The 23,792-nt window shown below is 39.8% G+C and overlaps 1 protein-coding gene and 1 long non-coding RNA gene across 4 annotated transcripts in view; one reads left to right on the top strand and one right to left on the bottom strand.

Moving 5' to 3' along the window:
* Positions 1-1,418, top strand: part of LOC132649055 (uncharacterized) — a 32,286-nt gene extending 30,868 nt beyond the window's left edge. For both annotated transcript variants that reach the window (XR_009587481.1, XR_009587480.1), the window contains exon 3: positions 496-1,418. This is a non-coding gene — a long non-coding RNA (uncharacterized LOC132649055). The remainder of the gene's footprint in view (positions 1-495) is intronic.
* The window catches only part of Ttbk2 (tau tubulin kinase 2), a 121,228-nt gene that overhangs the window by 29,631 nt on the left and 67,805 nt on the right, over positions 1-23,792 (bottom strand). For both annotated transcript variants that reach the window (XM_021639386.2, XM_060372009.1), the window contains exons 6-10: positions 20,244-20,384; positions 17,885-17,989; positions 10,036-10,101; positions 7,775-7,867; positions 6,656-6,781 (exon numbers count right to left, since the gene is read on the bottom strand). In XM_021639386.2, coding sequence (XP_021495061.1) covers positions 6,656-6,781; positions 7,775-7,867; positions 10,036-10,101; positions 17,885-17,989; positions 20,244-20,384 — 531 coding nt within the window. The remainder of the gene's footprint in view (positions 1-6,655; positions 6,782-7,774; positions 7,868-10,035; positions 10,102-17,884; positions 17,990-20,243; positions 20,385-23,792) is intronic.

Here is a 23,792-nt window from a genome sequence, read left to right as displayed (position 1 = left end):
ATGAAGTCTAAGATGGGAACAGATGGGAAACTTGTTAGTTTTGTTTGTTTTTTGCTTTATGGTATGAAAAAATAAAATCAGTAAGTAGAAGAAAATGTTAGAAGAATGAAAAAATGCAAACATTTTTAGTAAGAAGAAGAATTTATACATGGAAGAGTGAGGTGGCTGAAAATTTCTCCCGAATGGAAAACAAAGCGGAAGGAAAGGCTCCTGCGTGGTCTTAACACCTGAGGTGAAAGTGTAATTAAAGGCTAAATTATTGGTATGTTTCTCCAACAGTCCAAGGGATCTCATTCCCCAGCCACTAGATGTAAACCCGTATGAAATGTTATTTATTATCTCATTAGTGATTTTTCTGCCTTGACAAAAAACTGTTACCCAGATGGAAAACTGCAGACCCTGACTACACTGCTGTACTTACTTACAGCCAACAGACAGGTTCACCATTACTTTAATCAGAAATAAATGATGGCTAATTTCTTTTTCTCTTTCTAGAATAAATCTGGAAAAAAAACTTCACACTGATTCTAGCCAACAGTTATCAAAATGCCTGAAAGCAGACCCTGGGTGCAATGTTGTGGGACTAGCCTTGGAGTCCAAAGGAAAGAGGAGACAGCGATCTCTAAAGCCCATCAAGACATTCTAATGCACTTTGACTTGGGCATTTAAAAATAACCTGTGTTCTGGCTTCTCCTGGTTGCCTTTGCCACTTCCTCAAATCTCTCTCCAGATACCAGTCAAGGACGGCCCTTACACATGACTGTTGTATGACTGGAATTAATGATGTACTCTTGAGGTCTTTTAGATACACCCAATGGAGGAATATCCCAACTGCTACACCTAAACCCTCATTTAGCTGGAAGAAGCCAGACCAGTCATTGCCCTAATTCTATAACGGCAGTTAGGGTTATTTCGGGGGTAGGTGGGTGATGAAACTAGGAGGTAAAATTTGGCTAGGAAGTTTAGGGTAAAAAGACCCTAAAGAAAAGTAACCAGAATTGTTCCTGTATTTCTTGGCAGCCTCATCCTTGCCAAACTTCAGAGATGCCAAAAGGGACTTTGATCTCTGATCTGGCTTCTATATGGTTCTTTAAAAAAAACCTTTTCAAAGGAGGAGAATGTTGAAGTAGAAGTTTGTTAGGCAAAAACTTCTGATCAAGAGCACAAACTCAGCCTGGATGGAAACCTAATTTTCCATTTGGAATAGGTCAATCGCCTGGCCAAGGCGCCACCCCTATAAAGGCAGCATTGCCTTAAGCCCTGCTGAAGAGTTAGTTCCTTATGTCACGGGGCTCCTCCAAATGATTCCCAGTCACTTTCTGTCTGTACAGACTTCACAAAGTCAGCATGCTGGCTGAACCTTAAGAAAAAAATGAAAATGTATAATAAAAAGGCAAGAATTCTAAGAAATGTTTGGTTTTTTTTTTTCTCTCTCTCCCTATCAAAGGAGGCTAGCCTGCCAAGGACCAATATTCCACAATCTCTCCCCACCTTATAAAACTTTAAAAGAAATTAAAAATTTGTTGTTGTTTTTTTTTTTTTTTTTCAAAGCAGTTTATTCAGGAACCTTGAACAATCTTCTGACCCTGGGGAAAGCCAGCCCACAGCTTAAATAGCCATGTTGTTTTGTTTTTATTGAGAGACTATCTCACTATATAGCCCTGACTGGCCTAGAATTTGCTATGGAGGCAAGGCTGGCCCTCTACTCACAGGGATCCACTTACCACTGCCTCCCAAGAACTGGGATTAAAGGCATGAACCACTGTGCCTTACTAGAAATTCAAATATTTTAATTTCCCCTGCTGGTAGAACTTCTACTTATCCAAAGACAGTGCTACATTCCCATAATGGCCCCTTCTTCCTTCCTGCATTTCTTTTGAGCTGCTTTCCAAATTAGCCAATAGTAGAATGTGATGTTGAACCTCAGCCAATGAGAACGGCAAAACCACCCCTTTTTGTTAGTTAGTCAAAGGCCTGGTTTGCGTCTTTATCAGTTAGCTCTGGGTTCAACTGAGGGACCCTGCCTCCCAATATCAACCTTAGGCTTTCACATGCACCACCCACCCACCCACCCACCCAGGCACACGTTTACACACGCCTGGGGTGGGGGGTATCTTGTTTCTCTAGGATCTAAAAACTTAATGGAGACACCTTGGTGGTGGTGGTGTTGTGTCAGTCAGAGGCAGAGCAGATGCCAGTCCTTTGTTCATCCTAGCTTCATGCCTGGCTTGGTAGCCAAACATATCTTATGTCTAGGACTCATAAAACCAAATCAAGTCAAATCCAGGCAGTGCAGCCTAAGAGAAAAAGACAGTGACCTGTGGGCCGCCATGCCATCCATGGAGCTGCCCTCCAGCACACGGCACAGGTGGGCCATAGAGACCCAGACACACCACTCAGCAAGAATGAAGACTGTCACCCAGGGGACCACCAGCCCGCCAGCCCACAATGTGTATGTGGTGGTCAGACGGGAGAGAGAGAAGTGGAGTAGCTTGAGCACTGGAGAGCTGGAGAGGTAGAACCAGAGACTTAAGGGTGGGGAGGAGTAGCATGTTGTGAGTGGTCAGCTCTGCCACCTGGGGCCACGGTGAGGTCCCAGCCCGAGCTGCCTCTGTTGAGTACGTGGCCATGCGTGGTCCAGAGGGGAACACATGGATGTCCAGGGGCTGTGCATAACTAGCCCCACCCCTCACTGGATGAGGCACTCTGGTGAGCTGGTCTCACCAGCAGCAGCACTCTGGAGACTGGACCCTGACCTTGCCCAGACAGCACAGTGGAGCTGTCGCTGAGCAGAGGGTGTGAGGGTGTGAGAGCTGACCCTGCCACTGCCTGCGGTGGGCTGACACAGGTGCAGACACCAGCCTGCCCCACCCTCTACCCACAGTCACGAGCTCAGGAGAGCTAGCTCTGCTCCTCAACAGCTGTAGCACTCAGGTCCTGCACAGCACAGCAGAGCTGACCCTGGTGGTGGTGAGCTAGCCCTGAGGGCAAGAACATAGCAGAGCTCCACTACTTGTCAGATGTGAGGTGGAGCGGCTGTGTGGGTGACACCCTTCCCCTCCTCCCTTGCCCCTCACCACCTGCAGCAGTCAAGAGAGCTGGTACTGGGGTCATGAGACTGGTGAGCTGGCCCTGGTCCTCTCTGGCTACAGCACTAGAGAGAGCAGGTCCTGCCTGCCCCTCACCTGAACAGCAGTAGGGCTGGCCATGTTTGATGGGGAGCAGGTGAGCCAGCCCCGAGGCCAGAGGGAGGGAGATCTGGCCCTGACACTCCTCTGCCATGAGGTGGCATGGTGTGGATGCAGTGGCTAAGCCCTCGCCCACCCACCACCTTTGACAGTTGGGAGAACTGGCTATGGGGTCATAAGAGCAGGAGGCTGCAGCACTTGGGAGAGTGGGCCCTGGACCGTGACCGGGCAGCACAGTGGAGCTAGCTCTGGAGGTGTGCATATGAGCCAGCAGAAGAGCAGGAGAGCAGGAGAGCTGACTCTGCCTCCTGCCAAAGGCAGAATTAGGTAGCCTAGCCAGAGTAGTCATTGGCATGAACTCAGTGGCCTGCTCTTTGATTATCTCCCCTGGTGAGGTGGCCTTACCAGGCCACAGAGTAAGAGGATACAGTCCTGATGAGACCTGATAGGCCAGGGTCAGATAGTAGGCGGGGAGGACCTCCCCTATCAGTAGACTAGGGGAGGGACATGGGTGATGGGAAAGAGGGAGGGTGGAACCGGGAGGGGGCTAGAGTCAGGATACAAAGTGAATAAATTGTAATTAATGTTAACAATGATGATGATGATGATGAAAAATTTCACATACACACAAATAGCTATTTTTTTCTAGGTCTGTAATCTGCTGTCAGAGTGTGCTACTGGATGAAGTACTAGTCCTGTGTGGCTTGATAATAATGACCTATAAAATAATTCCTTAATCTTTAAATATTTACAAAACGTACACATTCTCAGTAAAAGTTGACTATGATCCTTTCTGATTACAAAAACATGTTTTCATCTTGGTCTCAGCTCTGATGATATGAAGTTGGAAATCTACACTCTAACACAGTTAAGCAGTCAGTCATGCTGCCCCCACTGGGCACCTTCACCTATTGCTGGAGGAAGGCTGTTATTTTAACTATATGACTCTACCATGAAGAACCCCAAGAAACAGTGATAAAAATCACATTTAGAAAGGAAGACTTTCCTGAGATGATTTCACTGTATAGCCTTGGTTGACACTCGCCACACAGAACAAGTGAAGCTCAGAGTGGCCCTCAACTCATAAAATCTACCTGTTTCTGCCTCCTTAATGCTGGTGAATGCTGGTGTTAAAGGTGCAATACCATGCCCAGCCCAGGAATAAACTTCAGATTGAAGTTAGCTATACGGAAAGTATCAGTTCAAATTCAGATTCAAAATACATTCTTCTCAAACGAAGATCATAACAATGCTCATAAAAGCAGCAAGAGAATAAAGCTGGAAAGCTCAGATCTTCTTGAAAACTGGTATCACATTGCCACTGGTCACTAGAACACTCTAATCACTCATGTCAACATTTCTCCCTACTTATCCTCTCCTGTCACCTGCTTTCTCCCACTCATTACTTATGAAACATGAGAGAGCAGAAGAAAATCAGATTAGTTACGGTGCATGAAACACAGAAAATGTCATGTCTACTCCATCCCTCCCCAAGGAAAAAAGTAACCATACTTTGTTCTGTTAATAAATGACAGAGATGACCCTTACAGAATATCAAAATGAAAAACTTGAGAACAGTTATTTAACTAGAATTTTCAAATATTAGCTGGTATATGGCAGTCTGTTTTAGATTACAAGTATGACTAGAAGCAAATACAAACAAAATCCTAAACTTTCGTATCTTTTCCCAAGCAATTTGTGAATAAAAAATTATCAGTGCCCAACACAGGAAAGTTGGTCTTCTTAGATCTAGCCTTACAGGTACAATTTTATTGTTTTATTGCAAGTAATATGAATCATCTTCACTTAAGAAAAAAATATAAAATGCAAATACAAGGAGAACATTTCAAGAGCTGGAGAGATGACTCAGCAGTTAAGCACACTGTCTGTCCTTCCAGAGGAGCAGTTTGATCCCCAACACCCACATAGTAGCTTACAACCATCTATGACTCCAGTTTTAGGGTGTGCTGGCTAATTTGATGTCAGTTTGACACAAGGTAGAGTCCCCTGAGGGAAGAGAGCCTCAACTGAGAAAATGCTTTCATACAATGGAGCTTGTAGATCATTTTCATAGTGATTGATGTGGAAAGGCTCAGCCCTTTCTGGGTGGTGTCATCCCTCAGCTGGTGGTCCTGGGTTTTATAAGAAAGCAGGCTTAGCAAGCCAGGAGTAGCAAGCCAGTAAGCAGCACCCCTCCATGGCCTCTGCATCAAGTTCTGCCTCCAGGTTCCTGCCTTGTTTGAGTTCCTGTCCTGACTTCCTTTGATGATGAACAGTGATATGGAAGTGTAAGCCAAATAAACCTACCCAAGTTGCTCTGGTCATGGTATTTCATCATGGTAATGATAATCCAAACTAAAACCCAAGCCAGCACCCTTTCCTGACCTCTGCAGACACCAGACAGACAGAGACATACAGGTAGGCAAAATGTCCATTTATATAAAATAAATAAATTTGCTCACTCAGGCCTCTCAAACCCAAGGTTTTGTTGACTCTCTGCTTTATAGCCAGTCTATACCTTAAATAACAGCTGTAATTGCTTAGAGAAATAATTACTGTATGAAATTGAATTCACTTTGGGATAGGCAGGAACACAGACAACACTTTAGAATTTAAAACTTCCATTAGCAAGCAGCAGAACCCACTAGAGATAAAATTATATCCTAATATGTTATTATTTTCTGTGGGGCTGTATTTGTATTTTCAGTAGTGGAGTTGTTTTTGCATTTAGCTTTAACCAGGTCCTCTCTGAAACAAACACACACACACACACACAAAAATACAACTTGAGGCAAACCTAGCTGGTCATTGGAAAGGCTCATTAACTGCTATGCTACAGAATTAATTCAGTGGCCAGAGATGAAGAGAGGCAGTAACACTTACTGCGTGCCAGCCAGTACCACAGACAGTCCTCAGCTAATTATAAAATTAGATTATCATCATGCTCCATATCTGTGGTTCTCAACCTTCCTAAGGCTGTGACCTTCTAATATAGTTCGTGTTGTGGTGAGCCCCCAAGCAGGAAATTATTTTCATTGCTACTTCATAACTGTAATTTCGCTACTGTTATGAATTGTAATGTAAATACCTGTGTTTTCCAATCCTTTTCAGTGATCCCTGTCAAAGTCATTTAGCCAAAGGTGTCGTGGCCTATAGGTTGAGAACCACTGCTCTGTGTACTAGACAAATCATGTCAAGAACAGGAAAAAAAGTTAACATAATAAATCCAACTCATGAAGTAAATCCATCCAACAGACTCTCTGACTCTCATTCTTGACAGGTTTGCATACCCCACATGATCATAATCATTATCATCATGTCAATTTCACATTTCTTAAGCTGTATTAAAATAATGTTACTCTAGGCACCTTCCATACTTAATTCTGACATTCTTAAATCTACAGTGAGTATAAGTGCAGACTTAAGAGAATGAAAAATCAACAAATAGAAATCACAAAGATGGTTACCTGGTAGTCTGGCTTTGTAAAATAATCCAAAGAGGAAATATGGTCAAGAAAGGTGCTGAATTCTGGAGGGAGGTGTTTTAACATGAGCCTGTGGTCATACCTTTCCTTAATGGAGCCTACTTGCTCCTGGAAGGTAAAGAGAACAGGAATCAATCAGCTTCTCTTAAAAGCCATGCATTACATGCCCACAGAAACAATCTCAAGAAAATAAACCAGGCTATTAAAGTGCTATAAAGCACAAAGCAAGAATCAGTGCTCACTAATGGCTTTACACAGCGCTTCAATATGGGAAGGAAAGATAACGTAACGCAGAGCTAGCAGAGTAATATGGAGTCTGACCAGTGAACTGATAAACCCTAAGAGTTAAAAAAGTGTGTCTACTTACCTTTAGCAACATAGTTTTTATAATTTTCCAAACAAAATAATTTGGTAATTAAAAACTAAGACCTACAATTCACATCAGAAGAAATGCCATTCTTATAAAATGTATGTATTCACAATATATATGAAAAATCATAATTATGTCTCTAATATCAATTTACAGAGAGAAACACACATATTGTAATGTATGAAGTTGCTTATAGATTTTTAAGTTTCATTTATAAGTGGATTTTCCTTTTTAAAAACTTAAAATAGACCATACAACTAAACTGATACTCAAATACAAAACTTACCCACATATGGGAGGGTTATATATGATTTTTTTTCTTTTTATTTGTTGTTTTTATAGTGTAAGGAATTGAGTTCAGGGAATTACACATGCTAGGGACACACTGGATCACTGAATTATATCTTCATCTGCCTACATGGTATCAATATAAGAAGATATATAATATTTACGTATATTTTCAAAAAAGTGCTTACTGAGAAAAAAATTTCTTTTCCTTTCTTTTTTTTTGGGGGGGGGGAGCTGGGTTGTGTTTTTCAAGATAGAGTTTCTCTGTGTAGCCCTGGCTATGCTGTCCTGTCACTCTGTAGACCAGGCTGGCCTCAAACTTGCAGAGATCTGCCTCCTGCCTCCTGAGTACCGGGATTAAAAGTCCGCACCATTACTGCCTGGATTGAATAGAAAATTTTGTTCTTTCCCTTATCAAAATTGACATTAAGATTCAAAATTACCTTGTCCTTTATTTTCCTCCAAGGCAGTTGACCAACCACAAACTCGACCAACATGTAAAATAAAGACCAAAGGTCATCATGTCTTCCCATTTCCTTAAAAAAATAAAAGAGAATTAATTTATATTACATTACCAATTTTTCTGAGTGCATCAAACTGTTTAAGCCCACCCATTAATTATATTTCCCATAAACCATCTGGGAAGCATCTGTATGTTTGCACAATGATATAGCAATCCATATGCAGAATATACTGAGAAATGTTTTGATATAAATAATGTCCTGCTTGGAGATGTAGTTCAGTGGTAAAGTACTCACTAAGTGTGTGTAAGACCCTGTGTTACATTCTCAACATCATAAAAAAACCAGTCACCACTAAAAGGGAGACGAACATAGGGCTGAGACGTAGCTCGGCTGGTAGACTGACTGCCTGGCATGCGTAAGGCCCTGCTCTGACACACAGTGCCACATAGAACGGTGTGCGGCAGTGCATGCCTGCAGTCCCAGGACATGGAGGGAAAAGAAGAGGGATCAGAAGTTCCTTGCCATCCTTGCCACACTTAGTGAGTTTGAAGCCAGACTGAGACATAAGAGATCTTACCTCAAAAACCAACCCAATAAATAAACCTCTAAAACCTAGAAATGCTGAAAATATAATTAAAAATGTACTAATTAATCAACAATTTAAGAGATAATAGGAATGTAGTTCAATGGGAGATTATTTGCTTACTAACAAAAAGGCACTAGGTACCAGCATTGCAAAAATTTTATTCAGTCACTTATTTTTAATTTTTAAATTCTTATTTCAACTTTTTAAATGAAAATTTTGCAAATAAAAGAATTCTCACCAAAAGTAACCAGACCCAAAGACAACTTTGAAAATTAAAAATAGGCCATCAGCAAGGCATGGTGGCACATGCCTGTAATCCCAGCACTCAGGGAGGCAGAGGCAAGTGGATCTCTGTGAGTTCGAGGCCAGCCTGGTCTACAGAGTGAGTTCTAGGACAGCCAAGGCTCTTGTTACACAGAGAAACCCTGTCTCAAAACAAACAAAAAAGAGCAATCCTAAAAGTTTTTTCTTTCAGTCAGTAATAAGAAAAACAATGCTGTTTTGGCTTAGGCTATTTATGGCTTTTGCTGTGGTGTGGGGATTTAAACCAGGTCTTCCGTGGAGAGCTGCTTGTTTGTCAAGCTGCTCTATTATTGAGTTTTTCAGTGAAAAACATGTTTTCATCCTGGCCTTCACCTAGAGACAGAGATAAGAGGATGTTTCACCAAGTTCCTTAAAACTTTTTTTGTGTGACCTTGGACCATATCTGCTACAGGGAAGTAGTTTAAGAAAACAAGTTTGGCAGTTCCATGAACTTTTTTCTTGTATTGATGTGACTGCTTTTTGCTTTGCCTATAAAAAAGCAATTGTGGAATAAACTCATGGCTGAAGTCTTTCTGACAGCCCTCTCAAGCTGATCCCATGTGTAGTGTGACTTGCTTTAATTATCTCAGTCCTCACTCCTCACTCAGGTACTGTTCGACTCTGTCTTCCCATGCTAGTCAAGAGCTTTACTACTGAGCTACATCTCCATGATCCCTGTTACAAAAAGAAAGGGCTTGATGTATAAAAATTATTACACATTATGACGAAAACACTCTGTATTCCATTAGGTACTGACAGTATTATATCCATATTAACTGTTTTTACTATATTTGTTTGGGGGTGTGTGTGAACATGTGTGGGTCCTCATGTGCCATGTTAAGTATGAAGAGATCAGGCAACTTGCTGGAGTTAGTTCTCTTCACCCACTATGTGGGTTCGAAGGTTCAAACTCAGATTATCAGGCTAGGTGGTTAAATACCCTTACCTGCTGACCCATCTCAAAGGCCCCAACCCACAAATAATTTCTTAGAACAGAATTCAGGTATTTTATTTCCTCAAGCATCTATATTTAATCTTCAATACTAATATATAATAAAACAGAAACATTCACAGCAAACATACTTAGCTGCTGCCTGTCCTTGCAAATGCAGCTTTATTTTCTATGCACTGCCCACACCCGTCATCTGCTATACATCTTACCATGAACTAGTATTATGAATTCCTTTACCATTAGCGTTATACAGAACAACCATTCAGGTAAATGTGTAGCTATAAAAGGGATCCTCAGCTCTTGAGAACTTTTTATACGTTTAAACTGAAATATGAAGATGTCAGTCTGATACAAGCCATGGACATGCAGTTATAATGACCCTCTGGACCAGATACATACCCTGTTCCGATGAGCATTGATTGATGCATAACGAACTGTCCCTCGAAAGCCTGCCACAGCACGAGGCTACAATAAAACATGCAATAATAAGAAATTAAATAGCAAAACATTTAACACAGTTGAACATATGAAGCAAATGGTAGAATACTATTATCATAATAAAACATTGTTTATAGTAATTTTTATAGTGAAATAATAATAAAAAAAAAAAACCCAGAACATGAAAATCTCTAAATTACAACTTTAAAACACTGATGTTTTAGTTGCTTTATTTTGGTCCTTTATCTGTATCTTTAATTTCTATTTATTTATTCATTCAATCATCTATCTGTTTATTGAGTACACAGGTAATATGTGATGTCAGGATGGGAGATGATGCATGCCACAGTACATATGGATGTCTTTGAAAATTGGTTCCTTCTTTCCACCATATAGGCCCTGAGGATTGAACTCAAGTCATCAAGCTTGATGACAAGTGCCTTTATGTGCTGAGCCATCTCACAGGTTTATCTATCTACATTTTGATGTATGATGTCATGATAGAAATCATGTTTGGGAGATGTAGCTCAATGACAACACAATTACCTATTTGTCAGGCTTTCTGTTTTATACCAACACACACACACATACCTCTCAAATAGATGTGTTTATGAAATATACATAGCTGTGTACATTTTAAAAAAATCAAATGTAGGCCTTTAATTCCAGCACTTAGGGAGGCAGAGGCAGGTGGATCTCTGTGAGTTCAAGGCCAGCCTGGTCTACAACTCAAGTCCATGACAGCCAAGGCTACACAGAGAAAACCTGTCTCAAAAAAACAGAAAGTAAAATGAAATAAAAAAAAAATAAATAATCTAATGTTTTCACTGACCCAGGATCATGTCAAGTCCCAAAACATCATAGCATATACATTAATGTACAGACACAAATATATATATAGGAACATGAAGAATCACTATATAATCTAAGATGCCAATCTCACCATATCTTGGCTACTTTATTCAAACTTAATTTGAAAGAGGTTACAATTATACTTTACCTGCATAAAAAATTTAAGTTAAATTTTGGTAACAGAGATGAAGCTAAACATGATCACAGCCTCGGACACTGTAACACCAAATAAAGTCCAAATGCTATTTGGCTTACAAGACTTTGTGTTATCTTTCCTTCTCACAATAAATCTACTATAGTTTCTAGTAGGCATAAGGTTATTGTGTAATTCAAATGCTGATTTCTATACTTTCCCCCTAATATCTGGTTGCAATTCTTTATCCCAGAATTTTCTGTATCAATATTGCATAAACACTGCTCCCCAATTGTTCCCTGATATGCCAAACAGCTTACAGCCAATCGCTGAGCAGGCAAGAGAATAGGGCTGGACTTCCTGCTAGTCATGGGAGGAGGAGTTAGAGGAGGAAGAAGAGGACTGAGCCAAGGGAGAGGTCAAGAAGACATCAAAGAGAGGAGATGGAGCAAGAGGCTACAGGGGGCAAGTATCTCTGGGATGTATGCTGGAAGGAAGCCAAATTAGCTTAGAGGGCTAATAACTGCTCAGTTACTGTGTTGTGACGCTTATTATTAAATAAATATAAAAGGGTCTCAATTATTTGTTAAGAGAGCAACTGTTAAACTGTTAAGGTTAAGAGAGAAACTGAGAAACAAACACAGTTTTATAAGAACAACAGTTTCTTCTATCACCAGCTTTTTTCTAGCTCAAAACTTTATGCTTGCTCTTCTTCAGACTGTCACCTCGATTCCTGCTTCCTGTGGCTAGCTCTTATCACTAAAGCCTCGATTTAGACAAGGTACCTACTCAGAAGTTCTAATTGCCTTACTTGCCTGCATTGCTTTTCAAAAGCCCAAGTCAGTTCATTTGTACATTTACCACCTATTGGTTTACATTTTGTTTACTGTCTAGCTTTATTCCATACATCCTGGGAGAGTAAGATCTTGCTCATTTTATAAACACAGAAATTATCAAATATAAAATATAGAAGAAAACTTCATTGAAAAAAATCAGGCAGAGAATAATTATCACTTAAGATAATAAACCTATGGATCTATGGCACAGGAGAAGGAGCTATGACAATTATGTTAAAAAATTTATGGGAATCTGTTCAGTAAAATTGTAGCCATGAATATCACAAACCTAAAGAAGTAGACGCTTAAACACTAGAAGTTTTCTCTAGACATGACCAGAGAAGAACCTCTTGTGGCACATGACGGCAAGATGTCAAATGTCCAAAGCATTATGCTCAGCTGTGGTTTTCTGGGATGCTCTCCATCTGCTGTGAAGAGATGCTTCTTTGATGATGGGTGGTAGCTACACTTATGTGTGAGTCTAAAGATAAGATTTTGAATACAGAAAGGAGTGATGCTGGTCTAGCAAAGTGGTGGTAGTAAATTCTTTAAGGTATACAACCTGACTAGCCCAGCAAACTGACTAGGTTTCCAGTGCCGGGCATGACTTCCCTCTTGTTAAAAGGGCCTTAACTCCAACGAGGCAGCTGTGTGCCTGTTTAACTGTTTAACTGTTTCCCTCCCCTGGGAGCTTGTATTGTATTTTCTGGAGCCATTAAAGCTAGACCAGAGATTAAGAGATCGTTAGGGTCCCAGCCCCATTGGATACATCTACATTACAGCTTTTGCAATTATGGCTCATGGAATATCATAGAAGAATCAGAACACCAAGAATTTTGCTGTGAAATGGTCTCTCACAGAAACGGCTCCATGAACAAGACTGGAACAACATCGTCATCAGTGGATATACTGATGTGGAATATGGGTATTTCGCAGGGACCCACCCCTATGCAAAACGTGTAAGCAACTGCTGGCTGCTGAGAGAATTAGCCTCTCCCAGGGAGGAGACCCCTTACTGGTTGTCCAAGGCAGAGTGGTCAGACCTGAAACCATATACACACAAACAACAGAACCAGACTCATATACATTTGTGCATACGTATGTTGGACATTTAACCCCATTGTGAATGCTGAGATTGTGAACTGTAAAAAACTTGTTTCTTGTTTGGTATGGCTTGACCCTAACACACACCTTTAACCCAAGAGCTTTCTGTTTATTGTAAAGAGGTGATTATGGTATGGTTCATCCCTGAATAAGGAAAGACAATAGTTCACCAGACAGCTTGGTCATTTGGTCCAAACTAACTAAGAAAGACTAAAGTTTTCTTCTTAAATAAAAAGGATATTTTTGTTGTTTGGTATTAAAAACAGAGTTCTGAGATTTAAAATGTTGTAAGTAAATTGAAAAGACTTTACAGTTCAAACTTGAGCCAAGATAAAATATTTGAGCAAGGCAATGGTAACCCATGCCCTTAATCCCAGCAGAGACAGGAGGATCTCTATAAATTAGTTGTTTTCTTTCTTTCTTTTTAAATTATATAAATGCAGATTTCCTGGGAGCAGAGTGGGAAGGGGAGGGAGAGAGAGAAGAGAAGCTCTCACACAGCGAAAGAGGAGAGATAAAGATAAAGAGACAGAGAAGAGAGCAAAGGATGGGGGAAGAGGGATAGGAAAGGCAGAGAGAAAGGACTGGGGGAGAGGAAAGGGCAAAAGGGGCAGGAGGAACCAAATGTCTTATATAGTGAAGGCCTCTGGAGGAGGGAAGCCCCGCCCCATGTAGAGGGCAGGGTATGCCAGTCACGCCCTGCAGCAGCTGGGGACCTAACCTCCCAGCCTTTTGCTGATAATAAATGGATAATGGGCGAAGAATCTTCTTTGGCTACTTCCAGCTGACACTGGGGGCATTGATTCTGGGGGTGGGGCAAAAGTCTGGAAAAAGTTGGCCAAGTCCCAAGAGCAGGATGTTGTTATTTCCAGGATCTGTCAGACCACCTCCGGCTAGGAAACTGCAAGCCTAGCTGGAGCAGTCTGTGAGGTTTAGACTGGAGCACCTGAGTTCTGGATGCAGCTTTTGAGGAAACAGGATATGTTAGGGGCAAAAGATAAAGTTAAGGAGTTCAGGGAGAGAAAATTTTTTCTTAGTTGTATTTTTGAAACTTTTAGGCTCATGGACTTTTAGACCCATGCTCTTGGTAGTTGGGGGAGGGGAGTCCTAAAACCAGGGGAGGAATCCCACCCTCAGTAATAGGGAGGCTGGAAAACAGGCTATTGATTGGCAGTTCTTATCTGGAGGGTGACCTGTGGATTCCAGTGGATCTCCTGAAGCTTACAAGAATCTTTGTAAGTTTACAAAAAGAGACGAATGGCAAGCACAAAGCTGGATCAAGCAGAGAGGAAGGTAGGAGAAAATTGGTCCCCACATGGCTCAGAGTCACCTGGCTGGCACTCAACTTCTTTCCTGTTTAAAGATGATCAAATCAGAATAGGTGGAGAACAATAGGGAGTGGCCCCAGAAGTCCAGCTCATAGGGCTCAACTTCCCTTGAGTCACAGGCACCAGATGTTTGATTAAAACAGAAATGAGTTAACAGCGAGATGAAGCCATATTATATAATCACAGATTTATTGGGAGCAGCGTGGGAGAAGAGGAAGAGAGAGGGAAAAGAGAGAAAGAGGGGAGAGAGGACAGACATACAAAGAGACAGAGAGGAAAGCAGAGGAGAGGGGGTTAGGAGGGTGAGGAAGGGCAGAGAGGAAAGGGCAAGAGCAAAAACTAAACTCTAGAGTTACAGTGAACAGGGTGATGGTCCGCACCTTTCACCCCAGCACTTGGCAGTCAGGGCAGGCACATAAAAACTACAATGATGTAAATTTAAAAGCCACTTGCAATGGCGGGCTGAAATTCAAAGTGGATGTACTTTGTAATCTAAAAATAAAGACACTTATCTGGGTGTGGTAGCCTATGGCTTTAAGAAGCAGGAGGATCACTGTGAGTTCGAGACCAGCCTGATCTACACAGTGAGTCCAGGACAGCCAGGCTACACAGAGAAACCCTGCCTCGGAAATAATAAATAAATAAATAGGTGTATGTGTGTTTGTGTGTGTGTATGTGAAGATTTATTTGGTTTCAAAATTTAAAAAGAATTTTTAAAATTTCATTTGAAAGATAATACTCTTTGTACTGCCATTTTTTTTTTTTTTAACCCTAGGAATGACATAACCAGCCAAAAAAGGAAACCCCCAGAGTTAGGGCTGGGGCAGGGTTTTGCTTTTCTCTTTCTAGACGAAAAGCATACAACTAAGCAGTGTGGAAACCACTGGATAAATGAAACATCTGAAGAAAACGGACCAGACACCAAAGACGACAAGTGCCCCAAATGATCCGGTCTCACCTCAGTAAGAATGACCAACATCAAGAAAACAAAGATAACACAGGCTGGCAAGTGTGTGGAGAAAAAGGAGCCCTTATCTACTGATGGTGGGAATGTAAACTAGTACGCCACTGTAGAAGTCTGTTTACATGCTTCCTCCAAAACTAAAATCACAAGTACCATAGGACCCAGCTAATTCACTCTTAGGCATATATCCAAAAGACTCTATATGTTCCTCATGTTCCTCAGTCTGGCCTTGAAATCACGTTGTAGCTGAGAATGACCTCGAACTTCTGATCATATCCCATGTGCTGGATCACTACCATGCCTGGCTTAAACAATGCTGATCTACTATGGAAGTCATTAATGATTACTTCTCAGTAATACCCACCAGGAACGGCAACTCTACCACCCCTTCTGAAGAACTTTCTTCACTTGGCTCCCAAGAGACTATTGCTCTATTGATTTTCCCTTTTCAAACTGACACTACTTCTCATTAGTCTGGGCTGGCCCACGGTTCTTCCCCGTCCACCACCAACATTGCTCAAAGTACTCCCAATGGCTCAGACCAACACTTCCTTCCTAGTCTAGTCATACCTTCTTCCTAGGTAACCTTTAACTAGTTCTGGTTTTTGTTTTCCTTAAAAAAATGCTTGCCCCCACTTCTGGATATCAACGATTGAACATAGGTCTTCAGACATGCTTTATCTTTGGGTTATAGCCCAGCCTTCGTTTCCAGTTTTTGAGATAAGGTCTCACTGGGTTGACCACACTAGCCTTGAGTTTACTCTGTAGTCCAGGCAGGTTTTGAATTTTGAGTTCCTTCTCCCTTACCCTTCTGTGGAATTATAGGCCACAGCCACCAGGTCCAATTAAACAAATTTAATCTATTCTTTTTACTTAGTTTTGTTTCTAGATAGCCTCACAGCTTTGCTCTCATATTGTATTTAATTGCTAATACAATATCTCCTTGGAGGTCTTTTCTCTGTAATCGATACCTCTAGAATTGTTTCTGGCCTCTGCCCATCTCTGTCAACACACAGAACTCTTTGGGTTACCACTATACAAAATTACTTATTTAGGCCAGGAAATGTCATGAATGTCTTCCATCTCAGCATTATAGAGGCCTGGGAGGCAGAAGAAAAAGACCAAGTTTGGACAAGACAAGACTATATAAAACTGGTCTCAAAAATAAATAAAATTTCTTATCTATGTGTCATGCTTCATTTCTACCAAAAGAACCTCAACAAGGCTTTTGAATGTGTCTGCTTATTTACCGTGGCTGCCCCAGCACCTGGATTTATGCTTTGCATATAATGTGTGCTCATTAAATATGTTCTATGAGTAAACCAACAATTCCTGGTAATGTTCTAGAAACCAAACATCTAATATCTGAAAATGGAACTCACAATGTGTATTCAAGTCTGACAGATTCTAAGTTGATTATCTGCCTTGCTAATATTAATGCAAGCCATCACCACATAGTGATCTACACAGTGAGTTCTAGGACAGCCTGGGCTACAAAGTAAGACCGTGACTCAAAATTACTCCAAAAGGAAAAAAGAAATTATCATATGCCTAGACTTTAATTATAATTTGCATGTATGTATAACTAGTTTGCAGTTGGCTCAATCAAAATCAAAATGTTTTAACTTTTATACAGTAGTTAACCTGACAGAAATGAAAATCATAAAGAAAGACCAAGTTTAAACAAACTAAAAGTTTAAACAGAAAAGTCAGCAAAACAGTACAGAGAATTGTCCATTTCCCAGTGAAGTTGGTAAACAGTTAAAAACAAAATAAACGTGTAAGACTCTGAAATAGTTTTAAAGACAAACAAATGAAATATTTTCAAGAAAATTTGTGAACATCCAATAAGCAAAGTAAAGGCCTATGTTATCCAAACCAAGAGTGCTGTCCCCATCACCAAGCCTGACTAAAGTGACTCCATTCCAAGCAGCTGCACATGGTTCACGTCCTTGGCCAGGGCTCCAGTGCAGGACTGGAGGGCGTTCCAGCTTGCCACAGTAGCCTGCTGGTGAAGAGGAAGATGGGTGCCTGGTGCACGGCATCTCACATACTTTCTCCTGACACGATTCTAGCCAGATTCCTTGAAACCCTTTTCAAGTTGGCCTTGATTAGGTGGCATCTGTGTTTGTCTTCTCAAGACTAATTCTGGCAAAAATCCTAAGAGTAAATTTAGTAAAAAACCCTCTACTTGGACATTTTTTTTCTCAAATCCCTTAACCGACGACCCCCCCCATCTCCCATCTCCCATCTCACCACTATGGTGTGCCTTCAGCATAACTCTTGCCATATACAAGTTCACCAGAGAAGAACTTCTTCCTATGTATCACAGAATATTTTGCTAATATATCACAAAGTTAAAACTCAAGTAAGTCCCCTACTGATTATGCACAGCTAACTCTAAATACTAGTTTCTTAATCTTCTAATTTTCTAATCTGGTTTCAATACAAACAAACATCCTTTTTTTTTTTTAAAATTCACTGAACTTCATCCTTCTAACGTTCATTCTGATACATAATTAGCATTTATTTAAAGTGATACAAGAAACAAGAGTTTAATTATCAAATATCAAATAGTAATGAAAAAGCTTACTGGTCTGACGTCACCACAGGAATTGGTAAATTGTCGGGCCAAGCCAAAATCAAGCATGAAACATTTCCTACATGTACTAGGAAAGCGTCCCATGGCGAAATTTGACTAGAAAAAAATAACGATGGAAAATACATAGTTACAATACTCAGACTGCCTACATTTTATCCCGCATGAATTCTTCTAGTTTACAGTGAGTTTCAGATACACTTTAAGTCTATAATTTTTACTAGACGTTATTATATAATTTAGTTGTTGTTCTACCTCTCAAGGGTAAATAAAAGCTTTTCATAGTTGCGTGTTCTTGTAAATATAACTAGTGACTTGAGAAAGTGTTGCTAATATCTACCATCAGTGAAATTAAGCAAAAATTAATTTAAATGTTTGTATAGTTACATATAATAATGACTTAATTAAATTCAAAACTAGATTCCTTGAAATTCTAGTCTAAGTTATTGTTTACACGACAACCCAACCTCCTAAACGAGGAAAACTAGGGGTGGGGGAAAATACATGTAAACTTAAAAGAATTTTTATCACTTCTCAATCTTTTATTTAAGTATAAGGGCTGGTCATGATGGTACACACTTTTAATTCCAATACTAAAGGCAGAGGCCAGCTGATCTCTGTGAGTTCAAGGTCAGACTGGTCTATAAAGCAACTCACAGTGTAACCCTGTCTTAATAAATAAGCAAATAAAATAAAATAATTTTCTATAAGCATCATAAAGCTGAATCTCACTAAAATTAAAGGCACAATTTAGGGAAACATTCCAAAACAGACCTAAAGAAAAAAAATTTACACTTTCTCTTACAAAAAAACAAAAACAAAAACAAAAAACAAAACCCAGTGTAGCCAGATGTGATGGCATATACCTTTAATTCCAGCAATCAGGAATCAGAGACAAGAGAACCATTTTAAGGCCATCGTAAGCTATAAAGCAATTTGGAGGTCAGCCTTAGTTAAATAATTCCCTGTCTCAAAACAAAACAGCCCCCAAACCTAAATTCTATGTAATTTGTCAAATAACTGCAAACCTAGAAAGGTAAATATGCAAATAAGGAAATTTGTAAAGGTAAAAATATGAGCTATTACATCATTGTTTGCTTTTTAAAAAAGTATTTTATTTAGGAGCTTTCTGATGGAAAGTTAGGTTTCTCAAATAATGACAGAGAAGGGCACTGAATGACAATAAAATGTAACTGTAAAGATGATTCTACATTGACAAGCTGAAGTTCAATCTCACCGTACAATAACTGATCTAAAATAAATCATTTAATCATAGTTTTATTTAAATGTAATATTAGTTAATAACCAGTTACTAGTTTCAGAATGGTTCTAATTCAAGAGGAACCCACTTTGAAAAAAATTTAATAACCATTTTCCTGTAAATCAGCTTTAGAGGTGAGGTAAGAACAGGTGGCTGTAATCTTCAAATTACACCAACAGTCAATTTTCAAATGCACTGATATCAGTTACATTTATAAATGTGGGATATCAGAGATGGATCACTTCCCTTATGAAGAATAAAATACCAGATAAAAAGGAAAGGAAAGAAAAACTGTATTTCCACAGTAGCTCTTAGGAGAAGAGTAAGGTCTTTCACAGTTGATTATTTCTAGTGAATACAACTGGTGACCTAAGAAAATGAACAACTGCTATCAGGAAACACAGAGCTCACATTAATGATTTGCATGTAAGGCTGAATAATTAGCAATGTTAACACATCTAATAATGACTGACAAGCATAGAATTTGTGATTGTGAATGTGGGGACCAGAAAACAAATCTTAGGTGGTTTTCCTTAAGCAGGCCAGGGTTGGTGGGCCAATTGATCCCTAAAGATCCCATTTCTCCTGGTTAGCACCACCATGGCCATTAAAAAAAAAAAAAAAAGGTACCCAGGATCTAACTCAGGTCTCAAGTCCTCAGTACTTTAAATGACTGAGCCATCTTCTAGCCCCCAAGCATAACTTTTGTTTTGTTTTGTTTTTTCAAGAAAGGGTTTCTCTGTGTAACAGCCCTGGCTGTCCTGGACTCACTTGTAGACCAGGGTAGTCTTGAACTCACAGAGGTCCTCATGCCTCTGTCTCCTGAGTGCTGAGATTGAAGGCGTGTGCCACTGTGCCTTTCATGGCTGCATAAAATATTTTTAATTTAGTTAGTAAGCAACATTTCTTGGTATGATAAAAGCTATTGAAAATAGCTGTTATATACTTTCAGGGCATTACAGAAATAAAAATATTGTTTGGAGTTAACTACAACAAATACAGAAAATTACCTTTACCATACATTCTGAACTCTCCTAACATGAGAAGCATCGAACAATTGCCTTCTGTGCTTGGAACAGAAAGGGCTCCTACCGGTTTGATGTCTCTGTGAAGAAATCCCACAGAATGTATGCTCTCAATAGACTCCAGAATCTGTCTCCCAAGACGAAGAGTAGTGCTAATGGTGAATGTGCCCCGGGACTGGCTACGTCGAAGATCTGCCAGATTCCGACCCTGTAGAATCAGATAAGCACTTTAAAATATAGTCCTAATATCGTGGTAAGACTTGAAAATTGTCTATTTACTATATCGCCACATCATAAAATCCTTTGACACAGTAAGGCTCTTGCCTAAGTTGTGATCCTCTAACGATCGAATGACCAGAATGTTCCATGCTTAAGAACGAGCATTTTCTGTAAAATGATGTCTGTCTCTTTCTCTTTGTGTGCATGACTGTGGATGCCCTTGGAAACCATAAGATGACAACTGATCCCCTGGAGATGGAGTTAAAGATGGCGGTGAGCTGCTCAACATGGGTGCTGGAAGCTGAATTCCAGTCCTCTGAAAGAACAGCCAGAGTTCTTAGCCACTGAGCCATCTCTCTAGCACTAAGAATAAGCAAGCTGTTAGTAATCATGTTTCTAAGTCATCACATTTTGCTTTATCCTTGCTATTCTAACAAAACATAAACTTGATTCTTCTTCCTCTTTCTGCTTTTTCTTTTCTTTTCTCCCCACCCCCCCTTCAAGGATTTATTTATTTATTTAATGTATATGAGTACTCTTATCTTCATATATACTGGCATGCCAGAAGAGGGCATCAGATATATTTCTTATATAACTATTTCTGGCAAACTTCCATTTTTGTATGATTATTTTCTGTCAATATGGCCTGAAGACTGGAGGCAAGTGTCCTTGCCTTAGTCTTTGCATACATGTCTGAAACATCTGCTTGCCTGTCAGTATGTATGCTGGTGAATGAAGTCTGGTATATATGCTTAAACTTCTCATATTCTCTTCAACCTCGCAGGCTCCTGTGACCCTCTCTTGTCCTTGACCTCAAAGCTCAGGCCTCACAAATACGATATGGCAAACACTTAGCTAGCAAAGCTCCAGATGAAAACAATACATATGCCATTCATAACTGCATTTAATCCTCATGGCACCCTAAAAAGTTGTTCATTCTCCTGCCTTACCAACCAAAAAACAGGTTTCTGGTATGTAAACCTGTTTTTCATATCTGAGTTCGACTCCAAAGTGTTCTTTTTTCCTGTGGTGCTTTTCTCAGTGTTCTTCCACCAAGGAGACACTTTCTTTTCTTAAGTCATGCACTAGTCCTGAGAAAGAAAGCAAGGCTCAGCATCCTCTACAACGTGTCAGTGAAAAAGCACTGTAATTTTTTTTTCTGGTCTTATTTGGGGAGGAGGGGCAATTTCTTATGTAGTCTAGGATGGCCTTGAAATAGTCAAAGATCATCTTGAACACCTGACCCTCCTGCCTATATTTCCCAAGAACTGTGACTAGAGCATAAGCGATTATGCTCAACTTAAAAACAAAAATAAAAACTTTGATTGGTAAAACTACACCTCAGGTAATACCGTGATTTAACTGATAAACACCCACTACTATCATAAGAACAACTCAATAAGGAATCAATTAATTTGATTAATGATATTAGTAATTATTTGAATGTCATAAAATGTAACTTTTATGTGTCAAATGGTGAATGGGCATAATGTTTCATACCTGTAATTCTAGCATTTTTCGTTGTTGTTGTTATTGAGACTGGTTTTATGTAGCCCAAGATAGACTGGATCTTGCTATATAGCAGAGGGCTGACTTTAAATTCTTTTTGTTTTGTTCTGTTTTGTTTTGTTTTTGAGACAGAATATATATATATATTCTTGTTTGTTCTGGAACTTGTCATGTTGACTTTGCGTTCTTAGCCTTCTGCCTCTACCTCTTGAGTTTGGAAATTTAAGGAATGTACCATCACACAGTTAGTTTCAACCTTAGGAAGACAAGCTAAGGCCAGCCTGAACTACAAAGTGAGCTCTGTGCTAGTCTAAGCTACAGAATGAGATCCCAACTCATAACAGCAACAACATACACATACCAGAAAAGAAAATTCCAGCAAAATCTGAGATGATAAATACAAGGCTGACATGAGAATAATGGGGATAAAAGTTACTCTTCTTTTATAAAAAGGGACCTTACCATATAATAATATGCAAAAAATTTAAAGCCTATAATTCTCTCAAGTAATTCTATAAATTTAACAAGAACAAACTACAAATGTTTGTTTTGTTTTTTTTTTTTGAGTAATAAAAATGTATAAGGCCAGGAATGGTGCCACATATCTGTAATTCTCATACTTGGGAGTCAGAGATTATTGCCAAAAATTTGAGGCAACCTAGTCTACAGAGTGAGTTCTAGGCCAGATAGGGCTACATAACAAGATACTGTCACAAACACAAAATTAAAGAAAATTAGAGAAAGAGAGCGAGAGAACGGGGGGGTAGAAAGAGACAGAGGTGAGGGTGCAGGGAGGAAAAGGAGGTCTAAAAGGGAGTGGGAAGGAGACAGAATGGGTAGCATACCTAAATGGAGAAAGTAATACAGTGGTTTCCTAGAGTAAGGAGAAATTAAACAGGCGTGGTAGCGGGTAATGCTCGCACCTGTAACCTCAGGACTTGAGAGGTGGAAGGCCTGAGGAGGAGCATGCTAGGCAGGCCTAGGGAACATGCTGACTGCAAGGCCAGCCTGGCTACATGAGAGCCTACCTTAGAGAAGCAGAAACAAAACCCCACAAAAATAATATAAAAACAGAAAAAATAACTATCAATTCACTGCCAGTATATTTTCATAGATAATATGGCTCCTCAAACAACCCTTTATTTTCATGTAAATTCCAATGATATCATTTCATGTATATATATTAAAAAGTACGTATGACCAATGAAATAAAAATATATAAGGTGATTAGTACATTTACTTTATAAATTTGACTTAGAAACATCAATATGCACCAAAACATACTTCTCCTAAAATTGGGACTTTTTTGGTTTTGTTTTTGAATCAGGGTTTCTCTGTGTAGGCCAAGATGCTCTGGAACTCACTTTGTAGTCCAGGCTGGCCTCAAACTCTGAGATCTGCCAACCTCTACCTAAGAAGTTCTGGAATTAAAGGTGTACACCACTACTGCCTGGCTAAACTGGACTCCTTGAACCTATCTTCAAAAAAAAAAAAAGAGAGAGAGAGAGAGAGAAAGAAAAGAAAGAAAAAGAAAAAGAGAAAGAAAGAAAGAAAGAAAGAAAGAAAGAAAGAAAGAAAGAAAGAAAGAAATCCCATTTGAAATAGATACTATAGCATCTGGACTGTCGTCTCTAAATAGCACCTCCCATTAAAAGGAACCAGGGCTGAATGGAAGGGATGGCCAGCGTACTGGAGAATGAACACGGTATACAATGTTCTATCACAAAATAAGAGTGCATCAAAAATTCCTACCTAGCTGGGCACAGTGGCACATAACTGTAATCCTAGTATTTGGGGAGGCAGAGGTAGATACTGGGAGACTGTGTCTCAAAAAAAAAAAAAAAAATTAACCGAAAACAAATGTTTGTTGTCACTTTTTAAAAAGACT

The sequence above is a fragment of the Meriones unguiculatus genome, chromosome 18 (assembly GCF_030254825.1).
Source record: "Meriones unguiculatus strain TT.TT164.6M chromosome 18, Bangor_MerUng_6.1, whole genome shotgun sequence".
NCBI lineage: Eukaryota > Metazoa > Chordata > Mammalia > Rodentia > Muridae > Meriones > Meriones unguiculatus.
Note: the sequence above shows the minus strand (reverse complement) of the source record. Positions and strands in the feature narration are given on the sequence as shown.